The sequence below is a fragment of the Pelodiscus sinensis genome, chromosome 2 (genome assembly GCF_049634645.1).
Source record: "Pelodiscus sinensis isolate JC-2024 chromosome 2, ASM4963464v1, whole genome shotgun sequence".
NCBI lineage: Eukaryota > Metazoa > Chordata > Testudines > Trionychidae > Pelodiscus > Pelodiscus sinensis.
In genome coordinates, this window is record NC_134712.1 from 48,536,958 (window position 1) to 48,563,676 (window position 26,719).

The 26,719-nt window shown below is 42.0% G+C and overlaps 2 protein-coding genes across 3 annotated transcripts; one reads left to right on the forward strand and one right to left on the reverse strand.

The window, feature by feature from the left end:
• Nucleotides 1-915: 915 nt before the first annotated feature.
• LOC102449561 (myelin P2 protein-like) lies at nucleotides 916-24,208 on the reverse strand. Of its 2 annotated transcripts, XM_025190853.2 has the most exons (7): nucleotides 24,120-24,208; nucleotides 9,952-10,054; nucleotides 8,375-8,492; nucleotides 4,795-4,905; nucleotides 3,882-4,054; nucleotides 3,504-3,605; nucleotides 916-1,101 (listed from the first exon to the last, which is right to left on the reverse strand). In XM_025190853.2, exons 3-7 carry the CDS (start codon nucleotides 8,403-8,405, stop codon nucleotides 1,048-1,050), a joined length of 471 nt encoding a protein of 156 aa, XP_025046638.1. In that variant the 5' UTR covers nucleotides 8,406-8,492; nucleotides 9,952-10,054; nucleotides 24,120-24,208; the 3' UTR covers nucleotides 916-1,047. The 2 variants fall into 2 exon arrangements, with proteins under 2 accessions (XP_025046638.1, XP_025046637.1); XM_025190852.2 differs by lacking the exons at nucleotides 9,952-10,054; nucleotides 24,120-24,208 and adding an exon at nucleotides 9,105-9,341.
• On the forward strand, nucleotides 22,998-25,975 carry LOC102447791 (fatty acid-binding protein, adipocyte). Its single transcript, XM_006135285.3, has 4 exons — nucleotides 22,998-23,155; nucleotides 24,380-24,552; nucleotides 24,765-24,866; nucleotides 25,737-25,975. Exons 1-4 carry the CDS (start codon nucleotides 23,083-23,085, stop codon nucleotides 25,785-25,787), a joined length of 399 nt encoding a protein of 132 aa, XP_006135347.2. The 5' UTR covers nucleotides 22,998-23,082; the 3' UTR covers nucleotides 25,788-25,975.
• The last annotated feature ends 744 nt before the right edge of the window (nucleotides 25,976-26,719 follow it).

A 26,719-nucleotide genomic window follows, 5' to 3' on the forward strand; every position in this document is an offset into this window, starting at 1 on the left:
GCTCCAACACTTCAGTTAATCTATAAGGTGCCACAGGACTCCTTGCCGCTTTTGCAGAATCAGACTAACACGGCTACCCCTCTGATACTTGACAATCTAATTCACTATTTTCTCTTTCTCCTTCCCAATACTCTGGTTATCTGAAGCAGTGAGTTGTGCCCATGAAAGCTCATGATACCATCTACATGTTTTGTTTGTCTTTAAGGTGCTACTCAACTATTTGTTGTTTTTCTAGTTATAGACTAACTCTGCTACCTCTCTGAAGCTGCTGAGTGAAAGGTAACTCCTATTATAAATGTATTTCATGGGCATTTGTGCTGCTCGTTAGAGTGCTCTGCTGTTCCTCAAAAACAAGGCAAATGATTTTCCCTTGGTTTCCCATACCTAATTTTAAATTGCTGGCACCACTGTCCTCCCCTCCCCCTTTTTTCAGGCATATGTAACTGAGGGCTGCAGTTTGTAAGCCTGCTGGGTGTGTGTGGGGTGGGGACCTGATCTGACTACGTATCTCTGTGCCCTTCTGTACCAAACCAGCAGCTGCCCTTTGCAAACACACGAACAATGAAGGCTGTAGGTTGCAAGCACCCTTTCCCAAGGACAGCTTTGCCAGGTCAGAGAAGTTGGCCCTGTATCTTCGATTTGCTTATCAATCAGTCACTGACTCAATTGTTGAACCAGTAAAAATGGGTACATTGTGAGTTACTATTTGTGTGACCAATCAGATCGCTTAGCCCCCGCTAACAGCCTGATGTTCAGCTCCGTTATATGCTGCATGAGTGCCTTCTAGAGACACAGTGGTTTGTGTATGCAATGATTCCATGTGCCCAGAGAACTAAGACTAACCTCCTGCTCCCCCTCAAAGAGCCATACCTTGGCAGGTTCTGGCTGCAAACTATTCAAACATTGAGTATGAAATATTTTATTCATCAGTGTTCACATTTGCTATAATAGCCATGAAGTTCGATAATATTCTACTGTTTAATAAGACTAAAACTATCACTGAATCAAATGGATATGCAACAATACAATCCTCCATGAAGATGGAGTTCATCCCACTCGCTCGTAGACCCTAGTACAGGTGACATCATTCAGAGTGTATTCCTAAGGGGAAAACAGGTGTTATTTGCAATTTCAATATTTATTATAGCAAAATTTAGGAAAAGCAATTAAAGCTTTAGTGCTTAAAGGCAATGGTAAAATTATTGACTTTAATAGGAATAAGACTGCATTTTGTGTTAAGTAATACAGGAGAGACATACAAAGTTAGTTTGGGAGACTGAACCTAGAGTTTATATTCCAAATTTTGATTAAAGGAAAGATTTTAAGATGGGTACATAAAAGTTAGTTGATTTCACCCAGTAAATACCATTATTTCAAAAAGTTATTGAATGAAACTGCTGTTTACTGTTAGATAAACTAAACATGCACCTGATCTTAAATGCAAGTAACAAATTATTTAGGGTGAATATAATCATAACTCCAGAAAAACAAATCAAAGGGTTCAAATCAATGCAGCATTTTCATGAAAGAAGCAGGAGTTTGTATCTGAAAGGACAATAGTAAAAGCAAAGCATGTAGAGTGCACATTTAAAAAATACTAAAGTAGATTTCTTTCCTACATGTAGAATGTGATTCAGAGGGTCCCCAAACAGGTAAAGCAAAATGCAGGACAATGTAGCACTTTAAAGACTAACAAGATGGTTTATTAGATGATGAGCTTTCGTGGGCCAGACCCACTTCCTCAGATCAAATAGTGGAAGAAAGTAGTCACAACCATATATACCAAAGGATACAATTAAAAAAAATGAACAAATATGAAAAGGACAAATCACATTGCAGAACAGGAGGGAGATGCGGGGGGGGGGGGGAGGAAGGAAGGTAATTGTCTGTGAATTGATGATATTAGAGGTAGGGAGAGTGGGATGTTTGTGAGTTAATGGTATTAGAGGTGATAATTGGGGAAACTATCTTGGTAATGGGTGAGATAGTTCAAATGTTTGTTGAGTCCTTTTTGGAAAGTGTCGAATTTTAACATGAATGACAGTTCAGAGGATTCCCTTTCAAGTGCAGATGTAAAAGGTCTTTGTAGCAGAATGCAGGTGGTTAAGTCATTGAGAGAGTGTCCTTTCTGGTTAAAATGGCAAGAAACTGTTTTCTCTTTGTGATCTTGTCTGATATCTGTTTTGTGGGCATTAATCCTTTGGCGAAGTGTCTGAGATGTTTGTCCAATGTACATAGCAGACGGACACTTTCGGCACATGATAGCATAGATTATATTTCTGGATGCGTAGGAATATGTGTTCTTGATCTTATAACTCACTTGGTTAGGTCCAATAATGGTATCAGCAGAATGAATATGTGGACAAAGCTGGCAACGGGGTTTGTTGCAAGGGAAGGTACCAGGGTATTAGTGTGGTATGTCCTGTGGTGGTTGGTAAGAATCATCTTGAGGTTAGGTGGTTGTCTATAGGAGACTATGGGTCTGTCTCCCAGAGCCTCTTTGAGTATGGTATCCTGTTCCAATATAGGCTGTAGTTTATTGATAATGTGTTGGACAGGTTTAAGTTGGGGGTTGTAGGTGATGACAAGTGGTGTTCTATTGTTGGTTTTCTTGGGTCTGTCTTGAAGTAGATGGTTTCTAGGTATTCGTCTGGCTCTTTCAATTTGCTTTTTTATTTCTCTGGGTGGGTAGTTGAGGTTTATAAATGCTTGGTAGAGATCCTGAAGCTTCTGGTCTCTGTCAGTGGGATTAGAGCAGATGCGGTTGTATCGAAGGGCTTGGCTATAGACGATGGATCATGTGGTGTGTTCTGGATGGGAGCTGGAAGCATGTAGGTGACTGTATGAGTCGGTGGGTTTTCTGTAGACAGTGGTGTTCTGAAATGTGATTTGTCCTTTTCATATGTGTTCATTTTTTTAATTGTATCCTTTGGTATATATGGCTGTGACTATTTTCTTCCACTATTTGATCTGAGGAAGTGGGTCTGGCCCACGAAAGCTCATCACCTAATAATAAACCATCTTGTTAGTCTTTAAAGTGCTACATAGTCCTGTATTTTGTTTAATCTGTTTAAGGCACTCTTAACCAAGTAGAATATCCATGGAAGTGGGGGGAAAGCCGGGGATTTGCACTATGTTGAATAGCTAGTTTACTTAAATATGTTAGTACCACTGAATCACATAAGTGCAGTTTGCCTTTAAATTTCCTTCAACATACAACAAGAACACATGGGGGCAATATTCAGCTGCATGACTATTCACTGAAGGAAGGTGAAGAGCTCACTGAGATTCATCCGTTTCTATATCAAATTTTCCCCTTTACCTAGTTTTCATACACTCATGTCCCAATGCTGGAGAATCATTTCCTCTAAATCACTCATTCATCCATTCGTTAACTCAGAAGGGGATGAGATTTGAATATATACCATACTTAAAACTGAAATTTTCAGCTGCTGGCTGCATCTTTGTAACATTCAGTGTTTACACAGTGGAAATGGACTCACCAACACCATCTTCCCATCCACCAGTTTTCTCTTCATGGTGGCTTTTTTACCATCCCACATCTGCACATGAGTCATTGAGTCATTTTCTATAGTCACAATGCTCTGCACAGACAAATACAAATAAAACATGAAAACATAGCCTGAGTTTCTCAGAATAACAACTTAAATGAACTTTACTCCAGAGTTAATAAGACCCACAACATTCTTATAATGTAATATCAGTTCCCCATTTGCTACATACACCCCTTCACTGAAGAACACTTCTTCTTGCACGGCCATTCAGATAACTGGAAGACTCTTGTGTCAAAGAAAAAAACAGACTTCCCATTCTCCACACAAATGACTGGAACAATTCCTAAAGAAAACTCTAGTCTTCACCTTGGTTTTCCTGTCATCCACGGTGATTTCCTCAAATTCTTGGCCCAGTTTGAAGGAAATCTCTGTCACTTTAAAGGCACTGTCAGTTTTAATGGTCATCACATCCTTGTGCATGCTGATTATCACTTTGGGTTTGGCCAAATTGCCCATTTTCCTTTGGGCAAAGCCCAGTCCTGAAGATGAGAAAGAAGGAACCATTTGAAATTCAACATTCACAAACAGAAAGAGTTCTTGGTTAGATTGCCAGGTACTTGAGGAAGAGTATCCTCAAAGGCAAGACTTTGGAAAGAAAAAATAAGACTGTACCCAAGCCATATTTAGATCCAAGTATAAGGCACAATTTTTTTGATAAGTCTTTGTCCCAGAAACTGCACCAGTAACATTATAATAAAGACCTTTAAAAAACTCCAAAGAGTTAAATTTAATACCTCTCTACCTCACACCCACACACAATTTTCTCTCTCTCAGTTTTTGGTATACTGTGGCAGTTTTGTTCAGCACTCACATACTAAAGATAACAAATGTCTAAGACAGGAATTTATTGTGGCCTCTGAAATAAATTCATTTTAGCACCCAACATTTCCATTTGTTCGACATGGGATGATAGGCCCCTTGAGTTTATTTAGAATTCATTAGTAATGTAGTAGTTGCCTGGCAAACACAGCTAGAAGGAGTTGGGGAGGAAAAATAACCACACAGAGATGATTTTCATTGTAAATTACCAGAATGACACTTCATTCCCCTTAACACTGGAACATCAGTAACTTACAAAGTGAAGAAAGTCAAGAGCAAGGAAGGAAAATTTTACACATCACATTATATACCCTGAAGCAAAGGGCAAACTCAGCACTTACTCTCTGAAGACAGACATTTCCATTCCCCTTTCAAAAATAATATCTCCTCCTACTCTCACCTAGTTCTTTCATGTATTCCTCAAAGTTTTCACTGGAGACGAGTTTCCAGGTTCCCAGGAAGAGCTCAGGAGTTGTGGGAATTTGCTGGGCATTGACAAGAACAGCTGCTGCTACCATGGAGGGGATAAAAAAGCCATGAGATACGTCTCACCCTAACAACTTATCTTTAAAAATGGCTTGAATATGTAATACTTAAGGCCTGCTAGTGATAGATAGTGTAAGGATGAAACATGGGTAGGAATCCGATTCCAATCATCAGCACTTTTATTTCTTTTGCCACAGTATTGAAAACAAAGCTTTTTACAAATGTCATATAGTTTGGTAGTTCCAAACTCTGGTACCCATCAAAAATATAAATATTATGCTAGAGAGCCATATTTAAAAGGTGGGGAAATAAAATGGAGGCCTGCCAGGGTGTTAAAAGGCCTCCAAGAACAACCATATGAACTAAAATATCCTTCTTTGTGACAACAGGATATGTTGGAATCAGGGGCAATTTAACTTACATCTTTACTGTTAAGAAACTTGAGCTCCCCATCCTGCCCCTGTGGAGCTCAAGACCAAATAGCATGGCCCCTGCCCTCTTTATCATCTTGATGGATGTGTTTGAGGTCTCTAGATTGAGTGACTGCATCATTTATCCAGGGTCTAACTCATTGTTTGCGCTGCCAGAAGTAGTAACAATGACACCAGATTTTACCATCCCATACAATTTATAAAGTTTAAACTGTTTTCTTATGAAATCAATTCTATTGCTCCTCACTCACCCAAACTTGATGTGTGTCAGAGAGAGAGAGAGAGAGAGAGAGAGAAGTACTAATAAACCTATGCAAAGCTTCTGGTAGGATTTGGTACAAATCTTCATTCTCTGGCTTTCCTTCCCCACTGTTATGTTTTTAATCAAACGGTTATTTTAATAGCCTCTTTTCGTGACTTGCACTGATATTACTGATATACAGATGCTCCAGAGAAACTTCTAGACTTTGCAATAGTGGACACGTGTCTTTCTCTCTTACATCTCTTTTGTTGTGTGCAGTTTGTTACAACAAACCATGTTAATGTCTTACATTCAGATAAATGAACATGTGGCAAATTCTCACCGGCTGTGTCTAGATTGCATCCCTTTTCCGTAAAAGGGATGCAAATTAGACACATCGCAATTGCAAATGAAGCAGGGATTTAAATCCCCCCCCACTTCATTTGCATAAACATGGCTGCCGCTTTTTTCCGGCTCAGAGCTTTGCCGGAAAAAAGCACCAGTCTAGACGGGGATCTTTCAGAAAATAAAGCCTTTTCCAAAAGATCCCTTATTCCTTATTTTAAGAGGAATTTTAAAATAAGGAATAAGAGATCTTTTGGAAAGGCTTTATTTTCCGAAAGATCCCCTTCTAGACTGGTGCTTTTTTCCGGCAAAGCTCCGAGCCAGAAAAAAGCGGTAGCCATGTTTATACATATGAAGCGGGGGGGATTTAAATCCCCGCTTCATTTTCACTTGCGATGTGTCTAATTTGCATCCCTTTTACAGAAAAGGGATGCAGTCTAGACACAGCCGGTGAGAATTTGCCACTCTCATTAGGGTTCTGAAGTGAGAAAACAGGGTCTTGCATGATCCCCATTAAAAGGTTCCCCCCTCCAGTCAGCTATACTCTGGTTTCTCATTGTGGGCCTGACACAAAACCTACTGTGGACAAAGAAAGACTCACACTGACTTCAATGGGCCCTATATAAATAGGGCTAGAGCATGCCTGTCTGTGAAACATTGCATTCATCTTTGCAAAAAGGTGATGCAGGAAAGCAGGGGTTTCTGGAGAGTCCTAATATGAACCTCAGTAAGGATTGGCTCACTGAGAATGCCCAGGCTGAGAACTATGTTGAAACACCAATCTGTCTCTCAAATTGGTGTAAGAATGTGAAGAAACCACACTAGAAAAACATCATAGTGACTAAAGTTTTCCTGATCAGCTGGAACGGGGATGAGAGTGTTTTTAAAAGCAGAAGTAATATAAATCTCCAGTTTGGTAGAAGGGACTGTTGTGCTGAAATCCAAAAGCAGCTGTGGGGTTAGGGATGAATTACCTCTACTGTAATCTACAAGGCCTTGTGCCACTTGGTCATAGACAGAGTAGGAGACAATTCAACAAGATAATTAAGGGAGAAAAGATTACTTTAGCTGGAAAGAAATTGGGACTTGCTTGGGGATGAGTCAGGATATACTGGGGAGTCAATGAAAGAAGCAAACTAAACAGGCAAGATGAAACAAGGGTGAAAGATTAGATCATACTGTGGAAGTGCATTTGAAGAGCTGCATTCCTTCAAATGCTAGACACCACACTACCACAATGCTAGGAAAAGAATATCAGGCCAAAGACATGGAGACTGGGAAGGAATGAACTCTTAGAGACAGGAATTGGCTTCTTTGTCTGTGTACTATGATAGTAATTTAGGATAAAAAATAATTAGGAAACATACTTTTAACATAACATATCAGTAGTGTCCACACTACCGTAATAGGTTCAAATCACCTGCCGATTATACTCATATAAACCAATTAAAAACAACAGTGGAGCTGCACTAGTGTAACTGATATTAGAGTTTAGCCCAATGCCTTTAATTACATATTACATTGGTTGAGTTTCCTAACTATGTAACATATCAGCTGCCAGGAACACTGGAAACAGAAGAAAGTTGATGTAGCCTTCCAGAATATTGGCATTGGAAACAGTTCAGAAAAAGGCAACAAAAATGATTAGGAGTTTGGAACAGGTCCCATATGAAGAGAGATTAAAAAGACTGGGACTTTTCAGTTTAGAAAAGAGAAGACTAAGGGGAATATGATAGAGGTCTATAAAATCATGACTGGCATGGAAAAAGTGAATAAGGAAAAATTATTTACTTATTCCCACAATAAAAAAACTAGAGGTCACCAAATGAAATTAATAGGCAGCAGGTTTAAAACAAACAAAAGGAATTTTTTCTTCACTCAGCACATAGTCAACCTGTGGAACTCCTTGCCAGAGGATGCAGTAAAGGCTAGAACTTTAACAGGGTTCAAAAAAGAGCTAGATAGATTCATGTAAGTTGGGTCCATCAATGGCTATTAACCAGGATGGGTAGGAATGGTGTCCCTAGGCTCTGTTTCTCTGGAGACGGGTGACAGTGGAGGGATCACGTGAGGATTACCTGTTATGATCCCTTCCTCTGAGGCATCTGGTATTGGTGACTGTTGGCAGACAGAGTACTGGGCTAGATGGACCTTTGGTCTGACCCAGTATGGCCATTCTTATGTTCTTAGAATTAAACATGTACATGGAAATAGAGCATGCTTGGGGTCAGCTGAAGCAACTGAAAAGCCGGCATTTGCAGGGACAGCTATCACTAATGGGGTGATTTGTGGGCACATAACAACCTTTTAATGGCAATTAGTGTAAATAGACTATGGTATTAAAATAAAAAGACTTCATTTCACAATTAGAAGAAAAATAATAGGTTGCAGTTTCTACAGCTTCATTGGTATCACATATGCTGTCCATTGCAATTTTCATGAGGTAATATAGTTGAAGCGTTCTTGGCACACCATACCAGCACGCCCAAGGGGACGGAACAGGTACATGATGGAACAGGTACCAGTGGTCAGGCTTCTGCTCAGAATCAGTGTTCACTCAGGCATCAGCAGGATCCTTTACTGCCACATCATATGCTGAGAAATAAAATCAAGATGTTACACACACTACATTCTGTATTAACAAATGCACAGTCTTAAAAGACACAGCCACCAGTTAATGGCAGTGATGCTGAGGCTCCAGCTGCATGGCTTTCCACCTGGCCGTGCTGCACAAAACATTTAGCTTCTTTAAAGCAAATTAGCTAGGAAAGCTGAAACACATGTTTTCAAGAAAAGGAATATTGTTAGATTTTGGGCCTGCACCTGTTTTGCAAAGGCCTTACACTCATGAGAGCCAGGTTTTATTCCCAACAGTAGCCATCCGATTTGCTGTGGGACCCCGTGTTGATCTCTTTGGCCCACTTTTCCAGAAGTGATGTCTAGTTCTGGGTGCCGGGGCTTTGGAATGCCCAACTTTAGACATCAGGAGCCTGTTTCTCATTGCTGAGCACTCACAGCTCAGTCGGAAGCCCACTGGACTGATGATTGCTCAGCACCTCAGAAAATCAGGGCCCAGGTGTCTGAAGCTGGGTAACCACCCAAAACTAGGGCCGAATTAGAAAATGTGCCTATTAATTTCTCAGGGCCACATTGTAAGCCCCTTGCTCTCACTGCTGAGCAGTTACTTACAAGAGCTGTCTCACTGACCTCAACAGAAGCGTTTGCATGATTGGTACTTGCTCCCACCAGAGAGCATTGACAATGTGGCCTTAGTTCAGGTTCTTCTCTAAAATGGGGACAGTATGTTCCTTCCTCAGAGAGCCTGTGTGTGTGGCTACATTCGCTCCTGTTAGTAACGTGCTTGCAGATCTGCAGGTGGATGCGGCGATCTGGAATTCTTATGTTCCAGCTAATCAGTCCTGAAGACACCTGCCTTGTTTGTGGGCACCTCTCTAGAATCACACCTTACCTGCACAGCAGGCCTCACAAAGTGACTTACCCTCTCTGAGCAGGGTTAAACCACCTCTGAAACACAGACACCAAATATTAGCAGCACAGAGGCTTATCTTCACAGCTATCCAGAGGGCTAAACACGTGCACTATGAGTGTTTAGTCTCAGATCACAGACAAAAAACAGTCAACATTTAAAACAAGAGTCTCAGCCTTTCCCCGCCCCCGCAGCTTGCCAACATTTGGTACATTCCTTTGACCTGCTAAGTACCCATTCCCCAGCTCCAGCAGTAGGCGGCACTAGAGAGCTCTGACTCCAATCAGAAAAGCTACAGGAGAAAATTCACACAGCAGATAGATCTGTTCCACTGGTGCCGGGGTGATGTCACACCATGGAATAAGCATTAGACTTTACAAATCAAGTGTCTTAACTGATTTATTGATGTGATAGATGCATCTGCTCTGTTTCTGTGACCTACATAGGGGACTCTAGCTAATGAATATCCAGCAGATCAGTAAAACACAGGAGTCTCATCAGCTGCATGTCCATACTAGGCAATACATTGAAAGCCTATAATTAAACTATTGCACAGAACCTACTCACCTCTGCATAAGCTGATTAGATAGAATGGGCTGAGTGGATTCCAATAATGGTGATGCTGTATTTCTTCTGTAGGCCTGATGTTGATTTGGACCTTTGTGCACTACTGTAATTCAAATAATAAATGAACTGAGCAAGTGTCTTGCTTTCCCCAAACCACTCAGGATGAATATTTTTTTGAAAATTTCACCCATTCCATCATTTCTGATAAAAAAAAGTTATAGCAAAACTATATTGTTACATTTAAAAATTCCCGCAACCTTTTCTTTATCAAGTTGTAGTGCCCCATCCACTGGAGCAGAAATTTGAATTTGGTAGGGTCGGAAGGTGTATTAAGAATGTGTCACCTTTTGTCATCTCTGTGAAAATCCACCCACATTTGGCCAGGTGAAAAAATCTTTGACAGTCATATGTGCTCAGTGGTTCCATCCACACTGATCATGTGCTAGCCCCAGGCCTGCAGGACTTTACCAGGCACCAGAACTAACAGCTGGGGGATTGTCTCTCTTGTGCTCTCAGTTCTCCCACTGCTAGTGCTCAGCAGCATTGAGGAGGAAGCTGCATGATTCAGATGCAGCAGGGATAACAGTCAGACAAGGGAGGTGAGATGAGTTGACTAGGGAAGGACCCGGGGAGCTGGGAAAGCTTGGAACTGGAGGCCAGCAAAGAGGGAGAAGGAAACTGGGACTAAGAATTGGAGGTGGGGGAGACTGGAACCCTGGATGGACACCAGGATTGGCTAGGCAATGCAAGTGGGACTTACAAGGACAAGGGGCTAATGGGAGTGGGGAAACAGAGCACATGAGGATCCAGGGAAAAACAGGCAATGGTGGGGCAAAGCCAGCAGTCTGTGGGGTAGAAGGAGATAGAGGAGGGCAGGCAGATTTGGCAAGGAGCCAGGCTGTGGTGGGAATGAGAACTAGCTCAGCAAAGACACTGGCTAGACCAGTGTTTCCCAAATGGTGCTCCGCAGAACCCAGGGTTCCACGAGGTGAAAGTAAGGGTTCCGCGAGGAGCCGGCCCGCAGACACCGGCTCCTTCTCTGGTTCCCCGGCCAGCTTTCAGACACCTCCCTTTGCCCCTGCACTGCTATTCTGCATTGCTAACAGCAGCAAAAAATGTGATTTTTTTTAAATATGTGCAATTAAACATTGATCTAATGACCTTGTTTAGCATTAGTTATTATTAGCCTTACTGATTTGTGGTCTACTTTTTCAGCTCCATATATAAGACTGTTATTAGGGGTTCCTCGAAATTCGTTCAAGTTTAAAAGGGTTCCATAGCCAAATAAAATTGGGAAACACTGGGCTAGACAATGATGAGAAGACCGAGAGGAGACTGGAACTGCCTGGGCAAGTTGAATGTGAGTGGGACGAAGAGCTACAGCTGGGGAAGAGAGCTGGAAGAGTGACAGCTGTCAGGGGATAGGGCAGAAGGGGTTGAACTCAGAGGTGGCAGAAATACTCCTGTAATGGGGGAGTCAAAGGTATAGCATGGGAGCAATTGATCTGGCTCCTGCCTGCTCCTCAGGCTGATCCTAGACACTGCAATGGCTACTCCAGCCTCTCCAGGGGCCACACTCACCTTTGTCTCCAGTCCCATACACAGTTACTGCCTCCCAGTTTGCAGAAATATGCCTTGCCCTGGCCTGATGGAGAAGAGGGAGTGTCAGAACCTAAATGTCTCTTAGCACCCAAAAAACCAGTCAGCCAATGAAGAGGTAGCAACTGGAACTGGGGTAGGAGGGTGAAGAGAAGTAAGAGGGGAAAGTGGAGCTGAGCAGAAGCACAAACACAGATCCCCTGCCACAATATTTCCATTGCTGGGGCACAAACCTCCACTGCCCCCTGGATTCACTAGCCCTGGTTAAGTTTGCAGGGAATGGGCAGAAGAGCATACACACTACACCACACTCTTCAGAGCAGAGAATGGAATTCAGCAGTCTGCTGAGTTTCTTGTCAGCAAATAGCTATGAAACCCACTGCCGAAGAGAGTGTCGCCTTCCCCTCTAATGCTGCTTTAGAGAAAGGGTGACAATCTATTAATCTTCTTAGTTCCATCATTAGCTCAAGTGACAGAGGTCTTGGCATTGGATCTAAAGGTTGCAGTCTTCCAAATGACCCATGTGTGCCAATATATTGAATTCCTGTTTTTGTGAGAACCTGATTATTTATAGCAGAAGTCTTCCCTAAAACATTACAATGACTAGTAAGTATCACTAATAGTCTTATATTTAAAAAAACACCCTATCAGATTGTGTACAGAAATATAATCATGTGTTTTTCGCAAGCTCTTTGCCCTTTCTCTCTGGTTGGTCCTGATGTGTGTTACAGCCATTTGTTGCATCTTGTTTTAAAGTGACAAGCTCTTCAGGGACAGGAGTTGTGTCCTTCCATGAGTTTGTACAATACCTGTATAATGGGGTCCTAATTGTTAATGCAGCCTCTGGGTAGGCAAAAGTATAAGAGTAACATTTAGTCATAGAACTAGTAAGCTGAAAAGCTAATGATAAACCCAACCACTTTTGAGCAGGCAATTGAGTAGCCTTGTTTATTACCTAAGTCCATCTGTTTTGGCAAAGCTGTCCTGCAGGTTAAGTTTGCTGGTTGGTATGAATTGAGTTTCAGGTACCTAAACATCCCCCCTCAAAAAAAAAAAAAAAAAAAAAAACTACTACACTGGAGTGCTTCATCAGCTTTTCTCTGAAACTGGCTTTTGCTCAGTTCCCGATCAGCCACAATGAGTTTTGCAACAACCCCCCCCCCCACACACACACACACTAAAAATCACTGATTTCAGATGAATTTCTTGCTGATTTCCCTTTTTTGATTGCTACTGAAGCAAGAAACAGGACAAAGAGCTTAGCGAGAGGAAAGGTAAAACTCTGATCCTTTTATTCAGTGACAACCTCACTGAAATTTGGTGGCACATAGTGGAAACTTCAGCCTCAGTTTGTCATTGAAAACCAATTCCCAGACAATAAGATTGTTAAAACTTTCTTTCCTAGTTAGAAATGGAATTGACTCTAAATTAGCTACTTAAGTTATGAGTAGTTCTAACAATTTTGTATTTGTACATTTTTTTTTTTTACAAAGAGCAGATAATAAAGGGAGGAAAATACTAAACTTCCAGATTGGAGAAATGATTGTTCTAACCACCTCCTAGCAATAATGCTGTTCTTTTATCTTATGCTTGACAACCCAGAAAACCCTGCCCTTCTCTTAATTAATACATGGTTTTAAGACATGGGGGGTGGTTTGTTTGCCTTTTTTGGGGGGGGGGGGGAATTGAAGTAAATTATGGTTTGCTCAGTAAATTGAAATCCACTGTGGTTAACAACATCAGAGATTCACCTCTGCTACTGTCAGCATTCAGGAATGGATAGTGAAATACAGGGAATGTTGTTACCAGTGAATCTTTCACAGCTCCAGTACACAAGTTACACTGAGATCATAATTCAAAAGGCACATCCCCCGCACACTAAAAGACTAAGACATTTGCTTGAATACACGTGCAGCTGTCCAAAAGACTCCAGTTTAACAACATCTTGTACTCTCAACAGCAGATCTAGGGGAGAATAACCTCTGGGGAGAATAAGCCTACCTCCCACTTCGATCTCCTTATCCTCTGTTTCCCCCTTAGCCCAGGTGCACACTACAGAATTACACTGGGATAGCTACATCACTCAAGGAGCTGAATAATCCATTCCCCTGAGCGATCTAGTGACACTGAGCTAAGCGCTAGCATAGCAGCGCTTGGTCGGTGGGAGAGCTGCTACTGTCAATGTAGTTACCATCTGTCAGGGAGGTGAACACCACAGGACAGCTCTCGCCTGTTGACATAGAACTTCATTAAAATGCTAAAATGGTGCCGCTGTGCCAATGCAAGATTTTGTGTGTCCTTAGATAGGGAGCTCCAGAGGGCAGACATTTTCTGGTATGACTGGTAAGCACATTGTGCACTACCATTAGTAAGTAATAGTGGCAAATTTTCCAAGAGGTTTACTGACCCCAAGGAGTGTGGCCTTCTCCATGGCCAACATCAGGAGAGAGAGAGTGTTGGGAAATGGGCCCCTTTGAGCACAAAAATAGAGGGAAAAAATAATTATTGCCTTACTTTGTACCTAACCTCAAAGTGTTTTCCTCTAGCTATTGCCCTGACCTCTTGCTGAGGCCTAATTCTCCTCTGACTTGATTAAACACAGAAGTGCCTTGAAGACACTATTTTGACAGTTCATTTAGTTTGTGTTTTTGAAGAAAAAACTTTTGGAAGTACTATTGCTTCTGTGGCATTAGTCAACACTTACTAACTAGTGGGGTAGAGATTAGAGTGGTACTTTTCTCAAACCGTGCAGAATTCATATTAATCTGAATGTGGGTTATCAATGCCTTTACCCTCAAACTATGGAAGATAAAGGAGTATATTGGCCATTTGAGTCTATGTTGTTACTTACTAGTGGCTGTTCAGTAATTATTAAAGCACTAGTACTAACCAAGGGGTATGTCTACACTGGACAGTTTTGGTAATGAAAGTACTGTCAACATGCAAAAGTCACCAAGTCATGTTTACATTGCCACACACTGTCGACATATCATGGGAACATTGTTGGCTCCCCTGTCAACAGAAAGTGCAAAGCAATGTGAGTAAGCATCCCACAGTGCCTGGCATCACCTTCAGTCACTAGGCACTGTGTGAACATGCAATGTCGTGCAAGGCATTTTGGGAACATGAAAAACATCCTGTTTGCTACCTCTTTGTTTCACAACCATTCCGGGGCTTCCGACTTATTTTCATGCCATTTCAAACTTCGACAGTCCTTGCTGAGCACTTCGACAGTCCTTGCTGGAACCCAGACTTTTCAACTATGCTGTGTTCAAAGTACTTAGGATATCACACATTGCAGCTAAGCTACTCATGAACTTAGTCTCAGAGGAAGGGATGCGGATGACAATGTGAGAGACATGGGCCACAGCGAAGTGGCATTGCATTGGGGCACAGTTTGAACAGCCAGGCACCTGTACTGTCAGGGGAGCCCATATGGTGGCCATCAATATCAGGGAGGCTCTGAGGTACCTTTTTGACAATGAGGGGCGCTGACATTTATGTGTTCTGGGGTTGCTTCCCTGCCTCATCCCACTGCTCATCCTGAGCAAGACAGTCTCATGAAACCAAGGGATGTTACAGACTTCTACAGCGGCTACAGTGATTGGTGGATTGCATCACACAAAATAAACTCATAGAAACCTGCATCAGTTTTGTCTTTATTGATCTCTTTTAATAATGGGTACGCACATAGGGTGAATCATGGCGGTAAGAAAACTTCACAATTGTGTTACTGTCCAGCTGTCAAAGTCACAGCTGCTGTGATAGAGAGTGGAGTATGCTGGAAAAACCCATTACCAGACTGTGAAAGTAAGTGTGTGGGCATAGAGGGAGGAGGGTTACTGTGAAAAGAATTCTGCATGTGTTTGGAGCATTGAATGTTGCAAAACATCCTTGACTAGGTCTTCTCTGGTCCTCAGAGTTTTTCCATAGTTTTTCCTCTTTCTACTGACTCTTTGCCTTTGGAAATATCCACAGTCTCCTTGGCTGCAGGCGTGGGGTCTCCATCCAGGATTGCGTTCCATTCTTTATTAAAAATGGCATGTTTTGGGTGCAACAGCAGACTGGCTGTTTGCCTCCTTCACCTTCTGGTATGCCTGCTGGAGTCCCTTTATCTTGGCTCTGCATTGTAGAGCATCTCACTCATGCCTCTTCTCACATAGGGCTCAAGAAACGTGACTGTATGGGTATGTCTAGACTACAGGGTTTTGTTGACAGAAGTTTTGTCGACAGATACTGTCGACAAAGCTTCTGTCAACAAAGAGCATCTAGACTACATCCAGTTCTGTCGACAAAGCAAGCCACTTTGTCGACATAACAGTGTGGACGCAAAGGACAGTGTAGATGCAATAATGCCTTCTATCAACAGAACTCTGTCAACAAAAGGTGTTATTCCTCGTAGAATGAGGTTTACATACGTCAACAAAACTGCTGCGTTTTGTCTACATTATGTCGACATAACTCAAAGGCAGTGTGGACGCAGGTATAGTTTTGTCGACAAAAGTCCACTTTTGTCGACAAAACCCTGTAGTCTAGACACACCCTATGAGTCCCAGTTCCTACAGGTCACTCGCAGCTGTGATTGCACCGATTCTTCACCCCACACACTTATAAGATCCAAAAGCTCTGGGGTGCTCCAAGCAGAAGACCTTAAGAACATAAGAACGGTCATACTGGGTCAGACTAAAGGTCCATCTAGCCCATCTCTTCCAATAGTGGCCAATGAGAGAAGGAGTGAACAGAACAGGTAATCATCAAGTGATCCCTCTCCTGTTATCCATTATAAGCCTCTGACAAACAGAGGCTAGGGACACCATTCCTAGTCACCATCCTGGCTAATGGACATTCATGGACCTAACCTCCATGAATTTATCTAGTTCTTTTTAAAACCCTGTTAAAGTCCTGATCTTCACAACATCCTCTGGCAAGGAGTTCCATAGGTCAACTATGCACTGCATGACGAAAAACTTCCTCTTGTTGGTTTTAAACCTGCTACCTTTTAATTTTATTTGGTGACCCCTAGTTCTTATCTTATGGGAATAAGTAAATAATTTTTCCTTATTCAATGTTTCCATACCAGTAATGATTTTATAGACCTCTATCATATCCCCCTCTTAGTCTCCTCTTTTGTAAGCTGAAAAGTACAAGTCTTTTTAATCTCTCTTCATATAGGACCCATTCCAAACCCCTAATAATTTTTGTTGCCATTTTCTGAACCTGTTGCAAAGTCAATATCTCTTTTTTGAGATGAGGCGACCACATCCGTATGCAGTATGGTCGTACCAAATGTGGGCGTACCATGGTTTTATATAGAGGCAATAAGATATTCTCTGGCTTATTCTCTGTCCCTTTTTTAATGACTCCTAACATTCTATTTGCTTTTTTGACTGCCGCTGCACACTGAATGGATGTTTTCAGAGAACTATCCACAGTGACTCCAAGATCCCCCTCTAATTGTAGCTACATCATTTTGTATGTATAGTTGGGATTATTTTTTCCAATATGCATTACTTTATATTTATCAACATTACATTTCATTTGCCATTTTGTTGCCCAGTCACTGGCTGCATCTAGTCTGGAAAGTTTTTCCGCAAAAGCAGTTGCTTTTGCGGAAAAACTTGCTAGCTGTCTACACTGGCCCCTTTGAATTTGCGCAAGAACACTGACGATCTAATGTAAGATTGTCAGTGTTCTTCCGCAAATACAATGACTCTCCCATTTGGGAAAAAGCCCTCTTGCACAAATGCTTTTGCGCAAGAGGGCCAGTGTAGACAACTGAGAACCGTTTTGCGCAAAAAAGCCCCAATGGCGAAAATGGCGCTTGGGGCTTTCATGCACAAAACCGCGTCTAGATTGGCACGGACACTTTTCTGCAAAAAGTGCTTTTGCGCAAAACATCTGTGCCGATCTAGACGCTCTTTTCCACAAATGCTTTAACAGAAAAACTTCCGTTAAAAGCATTTGTGGAAAATCATGCCAGTCTAGATGCAGCCAACTGAGTTTGGTGAGATCTTTTTGAAGCTCTTCTCAGTCTGCTTTGGGCTTAACTATCCTTAACAATTTAGTATCATCTGCAAATTTTGCCACCTCACTGCTTACCCCTTTTACCAGATCATTTATAAATAGGTTGAATAGGATTGGTCCCAGTACAGACCGTTGGGGGACACCACTAGTTACCACTCTCCATTCTGAAAACTTACCATATGTTCTTATGTTCGCTGGCCAGAATGACTAATCTGGCATTGTGAAAAACACTCTGGAGTTCAATAAACTTGAGAAAAACCTTCGCTGTGGTAAACAATGAGTGATTGTTGACATTAAAAGGAAGGAGAGAGAGACAAAAGTACTTTGTGGAGGTGGACATTTTGTCACTGAAAGTGGCCATTTTTCACTACTTTTGTCACATTGCATTGTGAACGCTCTCCGGGTTTTATTGCTAAAAAGGAGTTTTTGGCAACAAAGCTTTCCAGTGTAGACAAGCCCTACATCTTACTCAAGGGAGACTGGGCCTTAAACATGTAGCCTGGCTCCTGTACCTGGCAAATTCACTGAAGATTTAGATAAGAAGCACCAGTATGCAAGAGATCGAAACATCACATTTGTTTAGGTAATTCAAGATTTGGCATCTGCAATAGGGAGGTTCTTTCTTCCTAATTAGGACTATATTCTACAGCTGCCTCGCTAGCTTTTCCTGGTGTTTAATTAAATGGGTGAGGAAATGAGCCTTTGTTGCATATTTCCTTTTCAAGAAAAGTTGTGGAAAGTCTGAAGTAGTCCTGGCATCTAGGCCTTCATTCCAAACATCCCGCCAGTGCATACTAAATACCACAGTCCTGTAATTTGTAGCAAATTGAGAGAGGTTTGCCTTTTTGTTTCTCCAGAATTGAAACTCTGGAAAGACTTTGGCGTATATCTCAGAAAGGGGATTATTGGGAGACTTTCTTAATGATTTTGTGCAATCCCTGAGATACTACAAATGATGGATAGTGGTGCAAAACCCTGGAGGTAAAGTGTCCAGTGGGAAAAATAAAAACTGACCTGCTGAATAGCAGTGGATGAAGTGTTAAAGACTCTTTATTTCTACTTTCCAACTTGATTACAGAATACTGAGTAAACAGAGATACCCAGTTAGCATTCACTCAACGGTACCGCTTTCCTTCCCACACAGCTATTTGTGATAGTTAGCTCAAACAGATAGTGGTGTTGCAGCTGTAGTGCTATCTGCAAGCTGTTCCTCCTACACACTGAGCTGTCCACCAGCTGCAGAAAACTACAGGTCATAGTGCTAACTGAAAATGTGTTTTTCTATAAGGTATAGGAGAGTGCTGGTTTCTCATCCAACCCCACTTTGAAATATTTAGGCAAGTTCCTGTTTTCTCTCTCCCTTAGATTTTGGTGGTTTAGAGAAAATAGGAACTAACTTTAGTCATCAGGGCCAGTGAAATTAGTCCCAGCTTAAAAACCAAACTAAAATTAGGATGAGGGTGTCCTGCAAAAGAGAAACTCTTTCCCCTTTCTTTTCAGACAAGACTCCATACCACCTCCCCCTCTCAAGCCATACACCAACTCATCAGTCCTAGTAACAACCCTAGAGAGATCATCTGAGCCCCATAAGGCCAAGATAAACTGCCAGAACAAGCCATGCTTCTGCCTTCATGTTACCAGTTTCTGGAATTTAGTCTTCAGGTTTTTAGCTTTTTTTATAATTAGAAAAATCCTGTTTTAGTGAGAATTTGTGTTGCCATTTTTCTCGCTCAGATGAAGTATGTACACACACGTAAGAATGAATTCCCACCAGCCATTTCAAGGTAGTTGAGAGCAGTGAAAAAGGCAAAGTATGACTTTTAAAATTCCACACAAGTACTTGCTTCCAAAAACATTTTAACTAGTTATTCTAAAAATCTTATTTCCACTCACTAGAGCTACAAAGCAGAGAGCAGCAGAGGCAGCAAGAAATCTTTTAGGGCACACTGTTGGCGGCAATGAAAACTAAAACCAGCAACAACTTTTTAAAAGAAAGTGAAACATTAAATTCATACACATTTTTACTACATGCTTTCATATAACCATCAAGTTTTAACTGGAGGCCAGTTTCCAAGAGCCTGGATATAGGTCACATGTTTGAGAGCACATAACAGGAGACAAATAACTGGAGTGAATTATGAAATTCAACTGTTTCTTTTTGAAAATACCACAAACATGTGATATTCTAGGAGGACCAATAACAGACTATGTCAGAGGCTCCAGGAGCAAAGTTCAACTAGAGCATATCTTTTCTAAATGCCAGACATTACAACATTTCTCACCCAGTTCTTTCACAGAGTCATTTCTTTTCTTTTCTTTTCTTTTTTTTTTTTTTTTTTTACTGGAGCTGAGTTTCCAAGTTCTCAGGAACAGGTCACACAATGTAAGGGTTTGCTGGGTAGGCACATGCAAGAAAGCAGCTCTCGGAGACAAGAAAATAGCATGAACTGTATAGTCTGTTTTTAAAGGTGACTTGAACATGTGAGATTCGGGGATGACAAATCAGGACGATATCATGGACTTCAGTCAACAGAATTTTAGTCTGATTTCTTTAAGTGCAAACTGACAGTCAGTAAATACAGTAAAAGATTTTTAAAAACCAATAGCTTTTCCACAAACAAACAAATAAGGCCATTTCAAGACAAGAGCAGCACAAGGACTTGTGAAGGCTCAAGAAGCTAAATGCTTAAATTCCTAATAATATTGCATTAATAATGTTATTTATAAAGCACATGGGCCCGTAGATGCTGGAACTAAGGGTGCTGGGGATGCTGCAGCACCCCCTGACTTGAAATGGCTTCCTTCATATACAGGATTTATATGATTTGGTTTAATGACTCTCTGCACACATTGTTCCAGCACCAATGCTTGGGCCCAAATGCCCAGCTCTAGCTTCCCCAATGGCTCTGCACCACCAAAATGTTCCCACTGGCAGAAGAATATTTGGGAACTGACACCACTGGCTTAGGGACTGCTTTTTGACACTGGAGCTTCACAGGGCAGTTAAGAAGAGGATCCAGCATTTGCCACTATGGCTCATTTGCCTCCTAATTCTAACATTAGCTATTGTTTTTGTTTAGACATAGTGCCCCAGGATATCATTGTGCTAGGTGCTGTACATACACATAATAAGACAATCCATGCTCCAAATATCTGACTATCTAAATAGACAAGACAAAGGGTGAGAGGGGAAATAAAGGCACAGTGACTTGCCCAAGATTACACAGCAGGTTAATGTAGAAGAGCGGAGGGTAGAATCCAAGTCTTTTGGGTCCCAGTGTTCCAGTCACTTGACCACCCCTTCGCTGATATAAGCCACAATCGTGGAACTTCTAAAAGTGGATGGTGTTAGAACACAGATATATGCCAAAATGTTGCTCAATAGGAAAGTGGCGGTGGGGAGATGGGCAGAGGGGGAAGAAAGGAGGTGGTATTAGGACTCATATATTACCAGGCTCCTTCCACAACTTTAAAAATTAACAAGACCATCTTAAAATCAATGTTGCTTTATAATTAGCTCATTTAAGAATGCTTGTGATTGTGATCATCACAACAAAACAACGCTCAGTCTTTATAAGCTATAAGTAATGAAGACTTGTTGGAAGCCCAGCCAGGAGAGATCTATAGCAACTGACCTTTGGCACATGTTGGAAGGCACATTGTGAGAAGAGTGCAGCCTATGCATGCAGTGCAGCGGAAGGGATATCTGGTCAGACACATGGATTGCTAAGGAGCCCCATTACAGAATCAGGGCGTAAACCAACAAAGAGCAGGAACTTCACTGGAGAACCCTTTTAGTTAGCCCACTAGCGCTGCACAAATGTACCAGTTTAACTGACATGAACTCTCCTCCCTGCCCCAGGATATCATACTTTCCACTACCCAACACTCACCAGAAAAAAGAGCAGCTGCCTGGTTTGTTCTGAGAAGTCCAGCTTGAAAAGGAGTCTTATCAATGAGGTCTCCCAATTCCCACAACTCTCTCCTATGCCAGTCTGCTGGGCACCTCCCCTCTTTTCTCTCTCCTCAAAAGTCACTTCTAACATGAAGCACGGGAGTACTCTGTGGCTGTGTCTACATTGGTAAGATTTGGCGCAAAAGCAGCTGCTTTTGCGCAAAAACTTGCCGCCTGTCTACACTGGCCGCGAGTTCTTGCGCAAGAACACTGACATTCTAATGTGTGAAATCAGTGCTTCTTGTGCAAGAACTATGACACTCCCGCAGGAATAAGTCCTCTTGTGCAAGTGTTCTTGCGCAAGAGGCCAGTGTAGACAGGCAACATTAATTTCTTGTGCAAGAAAGCCCGATGGCTAAAATGGCCATCGGAGCTTTCTTGTTCAAGAGAGCATCTACACTGGCACGGATGCTTTTGCGCAAAAGCACATGCCAGTGTAGACGCTCTCTTGCGCCAATACTTTAACGCAAAAACTCTTGTGTTAAAAGTATTTGCACAAAATCATGCCAGTGTAGACGTAGCCTGTGTGTTCTGGGTAAAATCTGTTGTTTGTGTTTTGTGGAAGGTCAGACTATCATAATGCTCCTTTCTGGTCTTAAACTCTGTACCTCTATTTGTTTAATAAAGAGGGGGGAAATACAATAAGAGGTGGGGAAAGGAAGCATATACTTCTCTAATCCAACCTTCTCCTGATTCTACCAGTGTGTTTTTGATGTCCATCTGTTTAGATTGTAAGGCCTACCTCATCAAAGATATTTAAGTACTTATCTTCCATTCAGGTGCCTCAATACCTTTGAAGATTTGGGCACAAATTTGTGAGAGCAGGGACACTGTCTCCTTTCCTGTCACGTTCTACACTAAGCACACCATTGGCATTTAACACATAAAATAATTAGCAATAGAATTACATGGATAGAAACAATATAATATAGTTCAATAGCAGTGCAACCCTAACAGGAGGGTTAGATTAAACTATGACCCAGATCCTGCAACTAGCAACAGGATCACATGAGTAATGACAACCATTCCTGCACATTCACTCTCAGGAAAACGGCAAAAATCTGCTCCTGGGGTCTTAGCAAGGTATAAGCAGGTGCAAACAACATTAGCTAAACAGAAGATGACTCAGACTCCAATCTTGCAATAATTTACACGTGCTTAACCCTATTGAGCACCATGAGTTAGCCCATTCAGCAGGTCCAAAGCTGCAGACTTCTCTTCCTGAACAAACTGCTCTTTAAAATGTTTTTCTTGAATGTGGCCTATTTTGGGAATGCAAAAGACCACACAATGCTGACAATGCAGTGATCCATGTGCCAATGAGGATAAAGGAGTAATGACACTATGACCTACTAAGAAAAGGAAGGAAAAGAGAAATGCTGGTAATTGGAATCCTTGATAGTCTTTGTCACCATTGGTCATCCCAGAGGATCACATGGTCAAGGCTCCTTTTTTAGGGGCTAGTGCTCTGAGGGAATTCATACAACCATCCTGTCTGTGAGTGAGGAGTTTTGGCTAATTCCTGCAGACGCCTATTGAACCAAACTCACATAATGTGTGATCTATTTGTGGGTACCTGGAAACTCATCTCCAGTGAAAACTTTGAGGACTATATGAAAGAGCTGGGTGAGGAATATTATGTGGGGCTAGCTGTGGTTGTATCTGTGTCTGTTTAGGGAAGGAATAGTGAGTTTGCACTGTATCTAGATTTCTTCTTCCTGCTTCTGGGAGCTTTGCTGTACTATTCAAGGGTTTTTTTTTGTCTCTCCCCCCCCCCCCCCCCCGTTTACTACATTGCTTTAGCCAGACAGTCTTAAACTGCAGATTTCTTTAGGAAATTAGCAGCTTGGGTTAATGTGGTCAGGCTTAATCCAGAAGGAATTGAACAGAAAGGAGTGGTATGGTATTCCTTGAATCACTGCATAACTAACATCTAGAAATAATAATTCAGTAGTACTATTGTTTGGGGTAGAATCAGTGCCTCTGCCTCTTGGAAACAAAGCAGTGGAATGCTGAGACTATAATTAAGTCAGTAATTAAACACCTGTCTAATCTGGTTTTCTGTTGAAGTGGCTATTTCATTGAAGTATAATCTTATGTTGCTATTGGAATGCAGGAATTTGTGGCTGACTGGAATTTGTTAGGTACCTGGATTGATTTAGGGGCTGCCTCTGTATGTTCTTTAAATCAAGGAGCTGCTAGGACTCCCAACTAGATAGCTGGAGAAGTCTTGACTGGTAACCTGCTTCTCTAAAAACTCCTAGTTCTAGGCTTAAAATGGCTTTAAAGGCTCTTAGTTCTCCCCTAGACTACCTGAGAGAGTCTGACTCTTACGGTAATCTAACAAGATTTTTAACTTAGACCAGTAATAGAATTCTCATACAGAATTGTCTAACTTTTCTTAATGAGATGAGTACCCTGGAAAACTTTCTCCTGACTTGTACAGAGGCCACTAATATTGCCAGTCTTTCTTAAAATTTAAAGTTGCTTTTCAGCAGGCTCTATAACAAACTGTTGGGGGGAGGAAATAAATCACTAGTGTTAATATTCTTTGAGGTTATAAATTATGCACTTTTTTAAATGGACTTACCAGGATTCTCTTGGATCTTAGACATTCAACTGCAAAATCCTGACCCATACTCCATGGGCTGGGCTTGGAATGACCTTATCAGACATTTCAGGCAGCCTCTGAAACACAGGATTACTGAAACATAAAGGGCAAGGGGCAGATTCTCATGGAGACCAATCCCTAAAGACTCTAAACCACTGGTCTCCTGCAGTCTCTGAAAATAGGTAGTAAGATGTTCTGAAGTGAATAGATAATGTAATAGCCTCCTGTCTGTTCTACAGGTGTAGGCTTTGCCACCAGGAAAATGGCTGGTGTGGCCAAGCCTAATGTGAGCATAAGTATCAATGGAGATGTGATAACAATCAGAACAGAAAGTACCTTCAGAAATACAGAGATCTCTTTCAAGTTGGCTGAGGAGTTTGAGGAAACCACGGCTGATGATAGGAAAGTTAAGGTGAGTCTTCCTTAAAACCAGCTGGGATTGTGGAAGGAGAGGAATTTCCAAACTGCCTTTGAAGTTGGCATGTCGACCACAAAGACCAGTGCCACACATGTTCTGCAGAACCACAACCATACTCAACCAACTGGATTTGGTTAGTGTTAGACTTGTGGACAAATCTCTGCAGGGACAGACCGAAGAGCAATACTGTTTCCTTGTCTCTTCAGAGCACTGTAACCCTAGAAAATGGCTCACTGATTCAGGTGCAGAAATGGAATGGAAAAGAGACCACTCTAACAAGAAAACTGGTGGACGGGAAGCTGGTAGTGGTGAGTTAATGCCTGGTATTTAATCATTGAATGCAGCATGGCTTCCATATTGGCTTCTAATAAGACAATGGGATGGAAACATGAAGGATGTGAATTATGATAGAAATGGGAGCTGGGACTAACTTCCAAGCTAGTGAGACTTGCACCTGAAGACTGAGGAGGGTTAAAGATGATGATCTGGTGTAGGCAGAGAAAAGGCTAGAAAGAATGTCCCCCTCAAACTGAAGTGGAGGGAAAATCTATACATAGCGCTATGAAGCAATGGGTGGGCAAAGGCCAAAACTCAAATCTTCATTGAAAGGAACAAAATTTTCATTAGAACTTGTCCATTTGGGGTAAATATTGTACAAGCTGGAATGGCTCTAAGATCCTCTCAGCATGATAGTTAACATGTTGACTGGTACCTCCTTATTTGTAACAGTGGTATAGTCATTGCTGGACTGACAGTGTGATCCTGCCATATTTCTCCCTGCACTTGTCTCCTGGGTTCTGGAAGAGGGAACTTTTCCTGAAACTATAGGGTGGCACAAACATAATGGGACAGCTCCTCTGCTAAGCATTAAATGGTGCCTGTGCTCCTTTCTAGTGGGTGGGTGGGTGTGTGTGTGTGTGTGTGTGTGTGTGTGTGTGTGTGTGCGCACGCACGCATGCTGTCACTTTGGTCCCAAGTGGAGACCAAACAGGGATCTGAGGCCCATGAATTCCTTGAGTACCTACAGTTCTGAATATAAGCATGCAGCTCTCAGAATGGGCTATTTCCTACCAATTTGTTTGAAAGGAACTGGAAGTATTCCATGAAGCTTGCTATCACTTAAAGTGAGCACTTGACAAGCTGCCTAACGTGAATTTCCACTATCTCTGTCTTTCTAGGAGTGTGCTATGAACACTGTTACCAGCACGAGAGTCTATGAAAGAGCATGAAGAAACACCATCTCCGTAATGGATTGTGACTCCCAAAGTTATGGTGAACTGGCTCAGTTCAAGGAGTGAAGTGCCACAAGTCTGCCTAGTGACACTCAAGACTGGTCACAGACTTTATGCCAAAGCCATGCTACAGCTAACCTGAACTCTTGTGTCTATTAAATAAAATGTTCAATGGCTTAGAAATACTGGTGGTGTTGGAATTTATACAACATAGCAGTAGCTCATGGGTGGGGCCCTAAACCGGAGAGGTATCGGAGTAGTTCCAGGGTGTGCATTAACTGACTCACTTTATTCCCATGGCAAGAGTAGGCAGACATAGCAGTAATAAACATCAAGCAACTGATACCTTCATGAATTTGTCAAGCACCTAAGAGGGATAAGGGATCTTTCGGAAAAGGCTTTATTTTCCACAAGATCAGCATCTAGACTGGCGCTCTTTTCCAGCAAAGCTCCGTGCGGGGAAAGGGGGGAGAGGGGCAGCCATTTTTATGCTAATGAAGCAGGGGAGATTTTAAATCCCTGCTTCATTAGCAATTGTGATATGTCTAACTTACATCCCTCTTTCATAAAAGGGATGTAGCCCATGAGTAGAAAACAAAATCTAGCCTAATCAAATCAGCATTCATGCAATTGACTTAAATGGGCATGGCCAACCTGTGGCTCTTTGCTGACAGATGTGGCTCTCAGGCTTATGGCTTGTTCAGGGTTTCATGCCCACTTTGTGCACATGCCCCAGTTCCTGGAGGGGAAAAGTGTATGGTGGCATCTCTGAGAGCCAGGCATTGGGTTAAAAGGGGAGAGGCCTAGGGGTGCCTGTCTCTGGGGGAGGGCACTGGGTTAGAGTTGAGAGGTAGGGGGCAGGCATGTGGTTGGGGATGCCTGGCTGTGGGGGTGGGATGTGTGGCTCTTTGCACTACTATCCACAGCTC

What these genes read in the sequence shown, in the direction of transcription:
- LOC102449561 (XM_025190853.2), bottom strand. Translation starts at nt 8,405, where the DNA reads ATGTACCTGTTCCGTCCCCTTGGGCGTGCTG. An exon ending in CCGTCCCCTTGGGCGTGCTG is followed by an intron (nt 4,906 to 8,374) that starts GTATGGTGTGCC and finishes CCTCCATGGTAG; the next exon opens with CAGCAGCTGTTCTTGTCAAT. An exon ending in GGAATACATGAAAGAACTAG is followed by an intron (nt 4,055 to 4,794) that starts GTGAGAGTAGGA and finishes TCTCATCTTCAG; the next exon opens with GACTGGGCTTTGCCCAAAGG.
- LOC102447791 (XM_006135285.3), top strand. Translation starts at nt 23,083, where the DNA reads ATGTGTGATCTATTTGTGGGTACCTGGAAACTCATCTCCAGTGAAAAC. An exon ending in GGACTATATGAAAGAGCTGG is followed by an intron (nt 23,156 to 24,379) that starts GTGAGGAATATT and finishes TCTGTTCTACAG; the next exon opens with GTGTAGGCTTTGCCACCAGG. An exon ending in TGGACGGGAAGCTGGTAGTG is followed by an intron (nt 24,867 to 25,736) that starts GTGAGTTAATGC and finishes CTGTCTTTCTAG; the next exon opens with GAGTGTGCTATGAACACTGT.